At 34.3% G+C, this 10880-nt stretch overlaps 1 protein-coding gene across 1 annotated transcript; it reads left to right on the top strand.

The window, feature by feature from the left end:
* Window positions 1–7186: 7186 nt before the first annotated feature.
* On the top strand, window positions 7187–9542 carry LOC128984739 (baculoviral IAP repeat-containing protein 7-like). Its single transcript, XM_054404079.1, has 2 exons — window positions 7187–7562; window positions 9427–9542. Exons 1-2 carry the CDS (start codon window positions 7187–7189, stop codon window positions 9540–9542), a joined length of 492 nt encoding a protein of 163 aa, XP_054260054.1.
* Window positions 9543–10880: the final 1338 nt, after the last annotated feature.

The following is a 10880-nucleotide window of genomic DNA, read 5'->3' as shown; positions in this document are numbered from 1 at the left end:
TGGTCTTTATGGAATGTGGGTGCAGTTTTAGGACTTATTTGACTTACTTACACTTCGCATTTTCGCTACAAACCTACTTGTTTAGGAGCTACATGATGTAAAATGTACATCGGAAGTTATTGTTCCATAGGCTTTAACTCCTAAACAAGTGGGTTTATCGAAAAAATGTCAATGATGATAAAGTTTTTAAATTGCATGTTCTATCCGAAGACATGATAAAATATAGGGGGGTGTCCTATAAGAAATTTCAAAGTTGACCGCCATATTGGAAAATGGTGACCATTTACAAAAAATATTATTAAATAATTTTTGAATGTCTTTAAAAACAAGGGAATCTTCCGCATTTAAAGTTTGCTGTAGAATCATTAGTTACTGAGATCCCAATGGTGGCACACTTAAAAAAAACACCCCATATAATCAAAGGTTCTACTATTTTGTTCAGAATTTAAAGGGTAGCTACAACATACTAAATCTTTATTATAATTGTTTCGGCTATTTCCGATAAAATCTGTTTTCGTCTTTTAGTTTTGTTTAAGAATATCTGTAGTAGAACAAACCTTCACAGAAAAAGCATATAACTCAAATTTATCAATACTTAGGAATAGATCTGTAAAATACACAAATATCATATCTGGAATGTTTACATCAGAAGTCAGAAGAGTTAAACGAAGAACAATGTAATAAGTCGATATTGATCCAATTTATAGAAGAAAAAAGAAAAGAGGATACCGGACTTTAACTCGTTCTGGAGAAGGATTATTTAAAAAGAGTCTTCTAACACTAACATAATATATAATACAACAATGCAAACAAATTAATTAACTTAATGCGATTAATACATGAAGCTATGGAAGCCGATCATACTTTTTTGGAAAACGAATGAGTAGCTTTAGTTGATAAACTACGTAATCGGAGGATAATTGTTTAAAATTGAGAAATGTTGTAAAAATAACAGCATGTATATAGTCCAAGTTAATAAACAATATTAAAACTATTGTAGAGTGCACTCATTGTTTGCTATAAATAACAATGTTGAATGTAAACCCCCCCCCCCCCCCCATTAGTAATCGTGATACCTTCAAGAGAGGAAGGGGGAAGCAACATCACTTTTCTGTTTAGACCAAACCGTTTGGATCATAGTTATTAAAGCTATTGATTTTGCTACCTGTGGAATTGAATTTCACCAGAGAATACCAAATAGTATGGTTCTGGAACAAAGCTTTCAAAACATCTATATAGGGAAAATAACGTAAATTAAGCGTGCAAACAACACGATATCACGTATTCAGAGTTTTTAAAATCTTTAGACAGATCAATTGCAGACAAACTACTCGCTAAGAAAGCTTGGAAACTTGTAAATTACTCTAGTAATGGTAGTATTTGAGAAAAAGCAGCAGAATTATCAGTAACTTCAAAGGAACTTCGAAAATATTTCTAAATACTTTAAACCAGTCAAGAACGTATTTTATAATTATAATAGACAACAACCACTAGATGATATGTTGATCTGTGGTAATTTATGTTTCATTTTTTTTAGTAAAAGCACTAGCCATCTATAAATAAATATTGTTATGCTTATTAGTCATCAGTTATGTCCAAGACACTGACACTTTCAGGTAGGAGCTCAGTGCTCTCCGTAAATTATTTCCCACCTATTGAAATAGGAAATATTGATGAATATGAAATAGGTCTTCTTAGTTTTGAATCGTACAACTCAATACCAAACGTTGATGAAACAAACAACCAATTTCATTTTGATGGTGATAAAGTGATTACTATTCCAAAAGGTGCATATGAGGTGCAGGATATAAGAGATTACATACAAGAGAAGTTTCACAAAATAACAACAAAGGAAAAGAAATACTACATTCAACTAGGAACTAACAACAATACTTTACAATCAATGATCAAATGTACTGTGGAAGTAGATTTTTCTATGCCTAATTCAATTGGAAAACTTTTAGGATTTGGAAATATTGTAGCTAAACCCGGAATCAGTTATTATTCTGAAAACATTGTAGACATTTTTAAGGTAAACACAATAAGAGTTATTTGTAATGTAACGACAGGCTCATATCTAAACAACGAACAATCTCATGTGATTTATCAATTCTTTCCTGCTGTACCACCCGGCTATAAACTAGTTGAAATACCTAATCCTGTCATTTACTTGCCATTAACAACCCAGACAATTAGTAATATTACGCTCAAAATTATGGATCAAGATAACAGACTAGTTGATTTTAGAAACGAGAGAATAACAGTTTGTCTTCATTTGAACAAGATCAAGTAAACACTTATTAAAAATAGCTTAAGTAGAAAAATCATTCTTATCTGTCCAATATTTTTATTAGAGTATAAGTATTGCTAGGTTCTCGGATTATACTTATTTGGTTTACATATACTCTACAGTAAACATCTCCAATGATAAAACATCACATTATTGATAAGTTTGGCCACTCTCTGTACACCCAAAAACGAGAAAGAAAAGATTTGGAAGATGAATACGAAGATTATGACGATGAAGATACTAAACGGTTTAGGGTTTCGTCGGATCCTGAAACCGCACGTCAAGCAGTAACAAGAGGTTATTTAACCCGTTACTATATTAATAAACTGGAATTGAAAGGATTGGAAGAAAGACTTAGTGACCTAAATAAAAAGTTGGAAAAACTGCAGGAAATGAGTAATGGTTTTTCAACATTAACTGAAAACTTGAAATCCTCCAATAATGACCTTAAGTTAACAGTAAAAGAAGTCAAGGAAGCTGTTTTTCCTCCAGAAGGATGTTGCTACGATGGTAAAAATAAAAGAATTACTCATGTAGCCAAAGGTATTAACAAAGATGATGTAAGCACTGTCAGTCAAACGTTGACATATGATTTCGAAAAAGATATATTTAAATGTGGTGATGTTGAATTTGATTTGGTTGTAAATAGTCCTTCAAAACCTGTAGTAATAGCAAAAGCTACAAGTATGAGTGGATTTGCAACATATCGTGGTGGAGATTACAAGTTTCGCACACACGTATATCGAGTTGGTGGAAAGCTTATAACACACAGGGGGTCAAAGTTTGTTTGGAATGAGGAAAAACGCTATATCACACCTTTGTATGATGGTGAACAAAGAAAAAATCTATCAAAATTTAAGACCGTAGTGGTGGATAGTGAAGAAGATCTCTAACAAATTAGGTGTCTCAAAAGCTCCAGTCGTGGTTATAGATTGTTCCAAACAAAATTAATCTGTAAAATCTTCAAGCGTGGATATAAAGTTGTAATTGGAGTTGAATGAAAATACAAACGAAGGAATATCCGCTTATTGTTTGATTCTGCATGATAAGACTGTAACATACACACCTCTAAAAGGAATTGTAAAAGTAGTGTTGTAGATGGAAACACTCGTTGCGGGAGGGTATAAATAAAACTCAGAGTAATCGGAAAGCTTCAGTTTATCCATACTCTCAGTACGGAAAACATCGCTTTCAAAGATGGGATCATCGCAGTGTGCAACGGATACAACAACAACAATGTTATTAAAAGATGAAAAAAACAAAAACCAATGTAAAGAAGCAGTATCTGAATTTTTATCTTTTAACGAAGAAGAATCACGTACAGAAAATGATGTAAACACCAACATCGTAACGAAGGTAATCGGAAAAAGGAAGAGGAAACAAGAAGAGGAAATGCCACTACACAAGTTGATAGAAGTATTTCTTCGTATATCATATCCAGTTTCAAGATGTATGACAAAAATTATATCTATCGGTATGTACAAACCGTTGGATTATTCTCCAACAGTGCTATTGAACCATGGTGCTAAAACTTTGTTGTTTTCGGAAAATGCTTGGGAATCGTTTATTAAACATTTGCATTTGATAGAATGTTATTTGGAGAACAATCTGTTTGGAAGAAAAACTGCAATCAGGCTCTCAGACTGCGACATCGAGATAGATGTTGTTAAACAGCGAGGGGAGCAGCAAGTTAGATTTAGGGAGCTAACCAAACACGATGAAAGAATTTTACTTACCAATTCTGAATTTTATTTATTGAGTTGTTCTACATCATCGATAACAAGATACATGAGGCAGCTAGTTTTTTCTTCCCCTGTCGTGAAAGATTACTTAGTGGAAACGATGGAAAAACAACCCGACGTTCAGATATTGCATGGACCTGTGGATACATCGATATTCAACCGGATACCAGAAGAGGTGGAAATGTGGAGACAAGTTAACGCGTTGGAACAGAGGGAAAACATCGACGAAGAAAAGATAGAAGGATCTAGTTCTGTGAGTGTAACGGAGGAACAAGTGACGGAGGAAAACCACGAAACAATTTCAACAGTAGCAGAACAGACGAGTGATGTTAAAGGTGTAATGAATTTGCAAGACGGAGAAAAATAGAAGAAATAAAAAAGGAAACAACAGATAAGCTGTAGCCGATGTAAACAGGACAGCAAATATGTTAACATCACGTGGGGTAGGCCTACTGGGGGGAAGGTGCCCCCGTTAAATATACACCAACGCGCTGACAACTGTACGGCCTGATCTATAAAAAAGGGATCTACCGTGGTGTGGAAACCAGTTGTTATCTTAAAACGATATGGAGAGGAAGATTTCCTTCGCTGACAGAGTTGAAGAAATTCAAGAAAAACCTTGTGTAGTGGAATTTCAAGCTTTTCGAGGAAACAAAAATGAATATATCATAAAGGAACTAGTATTCCTAGATTTAAATACAGGAATTGTCTTTCCATTTCTATTTGAACCTCCATTCGCATTTAATAATCTCAACAGTAAAACGAAAAGAACCAATAAATGGACTACGAGATACTTCCATAGTATCGATTGGTGTGAAGGGTTTACAAACTACAAGAGTCTCGAAAATATTATGTATCATTTTTGTAATGAGTTTACAACTGTATACACAAGAGGATTAGAAAAACGTAATTGGATACAAGCATATACGACTCGGCAAGTTTACGACGTGATATTGGATAAGAATTTCGAATCTCCCAAGTTGGAAAATATATGTCGACTAGTAAAAAACAAACAACATACACAATCACAGTGCGCATTGAAAAATGTATACCGATTAGCAGCTTTTTTGGAGCCAATGAGGAGTGGTGGGGGTAGCGATGGGTATAAATACGAAGAGCAAACCTTGACAATGCATGAGTATTACTCTAGACTCCAAGCTAGCAACAACGACGAACTAAATAAATCATGAGTTCACATTTCCTACAAACGTTTGTTGATCAATTCAACGCACAGTCCAAATCAAACTGTTTACTTACTAAAAAGTGTTCAGAACTAAAAGAAAACAAACATTATACAATTCACAATATCAAGAAGATTGACACTTCCATCGGGGATGCCATCGTGGTTTCTTTAAGTGATGCACCATTTACTTCGGGGGATGAACCGAAGTTTCAAGTATTTCTACCTAAACGATTTGTACATCTACTACAAAATGAAGATCTGAGAAGCATCGAACCCGGATCCCTGTACCTGGTGTCTCGTGGGTCAAGCGGAAACAACTCTACAGAATTATCTCTTCACATGTCACAACGTCCTTAGATTTAAGTTCTGTTTGTAGAATGTACTTTTGTAAAAGATTTAATAAATAAATAAAGAGTAAAAAAACAGCATATCGGTATTTGTTTTGATACCGATATGCTGTTTTTTTTTAACAAATTTGGATGACCTTGAACTTTACAACATAAAAGGGGGGTGTAACATCGGTCGCTCATCAGTCTGAAGTAGAACCAGCTAAAGGAAACCCATCATGAACAACGAATTGTATCGAGTTTTAACACATCCTGCACTAGGGTTGGTGAGTTGGAATTTAGAAGCTGTACTGAAGTTCGAAAGAATAATCAAAAACATTATTGAAATCCAGAGAAAAATAGATAGGCATGGTTTGTCAGCAAAAACAAAGTCCAAATATGGTGAGCATTATAAGGAATGTCCATGGTCAAACGATGATGCAACTTGTGGTCCCGATACTTGTGTTTGTTGTAGCATTGGCTTAAACAGAAGTAACATCACACGTTTACTTAATGAGCTAGCTTTGGTTCTCAAACCATATGAAACCAGATCATCTGAATAACAAAAAAAATATCTCTAGGTTTAAATTTTCAAATTTAAATCTGCAAACATCACTACACCTAAGTTTGTTACAATCACATAAAAGGGTTGCCACAGTATTCCAGCGTTCAGTTTGCACACTCTAAGGTTCACGATAACACGATGGGTACCAACGTGAGTGCTTGGAGTTTAATCTCGCAAGAACCTCGATTTCCTCACGGAGTGTTATCCGATAGTTTTGTGCAACGTTTCGACACGTTTATGGACTGGGAACTTCTTTCTTTGCACTACATTTTCACTATAGAAATGTTGAGGATGTACTTTCACAGGGTGAATTGGTTTCACGTTTTAAAAAGACAACGGTTCTCAGAAGAAATACTCGTAGAGATGATTCCTACTTTCAACAACTGCTGTTGGAAGGAAATTTGTAAATATCAAAACCTTTCTGAAAGTTTTATCGAAAACTACAAAGATCATTTAGATTGGAATTTAATATTTGAACATCAACAAACGAGGGGGATATTCTTAAAGGAGCATGGACAATATTTACCATTTATGAACTTTAGTGATTACAACGGGTCTGACTACGACGAGGAGTGCTCTACCCCACCGCTACAATCAGAAGTCTACACCATTACACCTAATCTTTGCAACGAGACTAAACACAATCAATCTACTCCTTCAGTACGAAATAACTCCATAAATTTACGACCTGACCACAAGTCAAAACAGGAGCATTCTACACCACCATCATCGGGAACCCTCTTCATTACACCTCACCTTCATTTGATTTGTATCTTAGGTTTAGTTTTGCAAATGTAATAATTTAGCGTAGTCAAAATAATGTTTATTGTAAATATGTTTATCTAAATGTTTGAAATAAATATGGGAAAAATAAAAGCTAGATCGTATCGGTATTTTGTTTCAATACCGATATGTTGTTTTTTAAAATTTACTTTGGATGACCTTGAACATTGCAACGTCTGCTGTAATCAACCAATCAGAAGCTGGTTTTCATTCCACGAAAATAAGGTACCTACCGCATAAAAGGACGATGCGAGACCTACTACTATCCACTTTACTCTCATCGGAGCTCGAAGTAACATGTCGTGGTGTATAAAACATCCTGAATATTCAAAAGAAAATGATAGGATCAACTCGTACATACACGCCCGAACGAGAAGTTTTGTTAGCGAATGTAGAATCGAACTCGCTGAAGCAGGATTCTTCTACGCAGGAAAAAAGGACCAAACGATTTGTTTTTACTGCGGTGGTGGACTACACCATTGGCAAGATATCGATGATCCTTGGGAAGAACACGCGAAATGGTTTCCCAAGTGTCCGTTCGTATTGGTACACAAAGGACAAGATTTCGTCAACGAAATGAGATCCAGAACCGAAAGAAACGCCCTACAAAAGAAAAGGATTCCAACAAACAACATTGCTGTACCCCCACCGATAGAAGAATCAAACATCGAGTGTATAATATGCATGAACAAAAATCGTAATCTACTCTTCTTGCCATGCAAACACTGTTTCGCTTGTGACATATGCGGATGGAGATTCGATAACTGTTGTTACTGTAGAGCTCCTATAATTTCTATGATCCAAGTGTTTTTAGTTTAGATCTGTATTAGGTTTAAGTTTTTAAAACAGCTATATTCCTTATATTGTGTGTATTTTAAATTTTCAATAAAGAATTAACAAAAATCAGCATATCGGTATTCATCCCACTACCGATATGCTGATTTTTTTAAACCCAAACAACGACCTTGAAAATATCGATCCACCCTAGCTCTGACACGCCACCATGACATAACCCACTACACCATGTCCTAGGTCACGTGCTAGGTCATAAACCGATGCTTATATAATATCATACAGTGTAAAAAGATTCATGTTCAGCAATGAAGTGATAGATATATTAGAAAGACTAGAAGACGGTGAAAGAAAGCTTACCTAACATTTGTACATATTTAACAGTGAAATTAGTTAAATTGAATAGTTTTCTGTACTACAACTAGCAATAAAAAAACATTCAAACAGTTTCACAAAAGGACAAACGATAAACAGAAATACGTTGGATTACAATACAACCAAGAGTATTTAATGAGAGTCAACATTTGCTTTAAATAAATAGTAAATTATAGGGTAAAGAGTGGGGAATTTGTTTTTTTATAGCTTGATCGTTTGTACGTCTAACATTAAGCAATGTGCAATATACCAAATGTTTGTTATTTTAAAAAAATCATTCAAAAACATAACGATTTGAATGAATAAACAAGTCTTAGAAATATAAGGTACTAGGCCTATGTTGCAAATGTGGCACATGGTTGTAATTAGTGGAACAATGATCTGCCCGCATGTACCGCCAACTGTTCACGAAGAAGTAGAAACACTGTGTACATTACTTTTCCATACCAGTTAAATAGCTGATACACCTTGCAGGATTAAAGTGATATTTTAGTTTAGTTCTGAATTTATGTTTATAATGGTGATATAATAAAATAGTGGTTTTTAATAAGTTTTCCCACAGAAACATTGCAAACCAAAATCCAAACACTTTTCGTAATATGTACATAATAACAAACTTTTCACTTGACGATCTTATAAAATGCAAAGACAAAAGTGGAAATATTTCAATTGCGAATGTTTGCTGTATACCAGATAGCAATCATAAACAGCATAAAAGAATGTGTATGATGGGTCTCTCATTAGTCTGTAGTGGAACTAGCTAAAGACAACATCTCATTAACAAAAAATTATATCGCAAACATTGCAAAGGTAACATGTACAAATAGTTATCTCGCACAGTTTTATATCGTATATATAGCTAATTTCTCAAATTTAACGAAATTCCTACTATGTTTCCAATAAAAGAAACAAACTTTGAGTGTATAATATGCATGGACAAAAAAATCGTAATTTACTCTTCTTACCGATGCAAACACTGTTTCGCTTGCAACATGTGTGGATGACAATTTGACAACTGTTGTCACTGTAGTAGACCTCCAATAACTTCTATGATCCAAATGTTTAGTTTTAGCTTAGAACTGTATTAGGTTTAAGTTTTCAAAACAATTATATTCCTTTTATGTAAATTTTGATTTTTCAATAAAGAATTAAAAATCAGCATATCGGTACTTATCCCTTTACCGATATGCTGATTTTTTTTTAAACCACAACAATAACCTTGAAAATATCGATCCACCCTAGGTCTGACACGTCAGCATGACGTCACCATACCGTGACCCACCACACCACGTGCTAGGTCACGCACCATTACCACCAGATGCTTAACCGTCAATTAAGCACCACATGGCTCTTGTGACGTCACTCCTCAGCAGCCCTATGTATCCACTACTCCCGCATCATTCTACAGAATTCGATGCTGGACCCACCTCTGCCCGAAGATGGGATCAACATGGTCAACCTGATGCTGAAATCCATATCAACCTGAAAATTTGTCTGTGTTACTACAGGTCCTACTATAACATCATAAATCTTTCATGCAAATGTTCCAGGCATGCTTCTGTTATCAGAAGGTGATGTAGATGTCATTGAAGAGTCTTGGAAAAAGACTACCAAAAAGGCTCGTGTAAATGAGATTTTAAAATATAGTTTGGTTGTATGTCCTTTGAACCTCAAGAAATTTACATATAAGATGCTTGCAAATAATGCAATATTTAAAAATAGGTACTTAATATGATGGGACACCCAACTATTTGGTTCTGTTGTTGTAATGTTAGGTTTATAATGCCCACAAATTAAATACAATATAGGAATAATTTACTTTCCAAGTAATGTTAAATACAATACTGACATTTTTTTAAATGTTTGTTTGATAAAAATGTGGTTACAATTAACTTTACATTTATCTAATGTGCGTGGATTAAAAAGTAACGTCTATGGAAAAGTAGCTAAAATTGTAGCTGTAGCTACATTTCAATGTAGGCCTAGCTGTAGTTGTAGCTAGCTACTTTTTTGAAAATGTAGCAGTAGTTGTACTAGTTGTAGCTAGCTACATTTTAAAAGTAGCTTCCCCAATACTGTTAATTCCTACAATGGATTCTGATTAGGCTACCTATTGTAAGAAAAAGTTAAAATACAGTAGTTACTTACATTGTTTTGTTTGAACTTAAAATATCACTTCAACAGGCGTGCACAACACAATGTGAGGATATCCACTTACTTGAGATAGTGACATCTCAAATATAGGCATACACAATCTCCCGAACATCACGAACAATTTATAAGCTACACAATTAAGTTACATAATTAAAGCCACGGATACTTACACTAAACAATAATGCGTTTAACTTTCAGCGATTAAAAGAACGCACTATGCTAGAATACTATGAAAGCGTTGGTTATGAAAAGCAATAAATAGCGCATTAGCAGCCGTTGGCAAAACACCACGTGTTGACTTTGGTAATTATCAATTTAATGCATTATTTAAATTTTGCCTCAAGAAAATATTAAATTACCATAAATTTCTATTGCTGGCCTACCCCTTTGGTACAATTTCATTTTTTTCTTTTGAAATATGTTTATTACATTGTTATGAACTAGAAAACAAGTCGTTTATGTTCTAAGACTCATTTATAGTTGAGATATGTCACTTTGATTTTAACTGGTGTGACCTCGGTTCCATAAGAACCCAACTTACTAAAAATCGATTTTTTCGTTTGTACATATTAGTTACTTCTTCATAAACAATATCTAACACCTTTTCGATAAAATTATCAGTAATTACCAATTTAATGCATTATTTAAAATGTGCCTCAAAAAATAATAA

This window comes from Macrosteles quadrilineatus, unplaced genomic scaffold (genome assembly GCF_028750875.1).
Source record: "Macrosteles quadrilineatus isolate MER2022 unplaced genomic scaffold, UCM_ALF_1.0 Scaffold_2__2_contigs__length_208266976, whole genome shotgun sequence".
NCBI classification, from domain to species: Eukaryota; Metazoa; Arthropoda; class Insecta; order Hemiptera; family Cicadellidae; genus Macrosteles; species Macrosteles quadrilineatus.
The sequence above is the reverse complement of the archived record's forward strand: the minus strand, read 5'-3'. Positions and strand labels throughout refer to the sequence as shown.

Bases quoted from the DNA above. Each gene is read 5' to 3' on its own strand.
- LOC128984739 (XM_054404079.1), top strand. From the start codon at position 7,187: ATGTCGTGGTGTATAAAACATCCTGAATATTCAAAAGAAAATGATAGG. The intron at 7,563-9,426 runs GTATAATATGCA...GTCACTCCTCAG, and splicing joins AGAAGAATCAAACATCGAGT to CAGCCCTATGTATCCACTAC.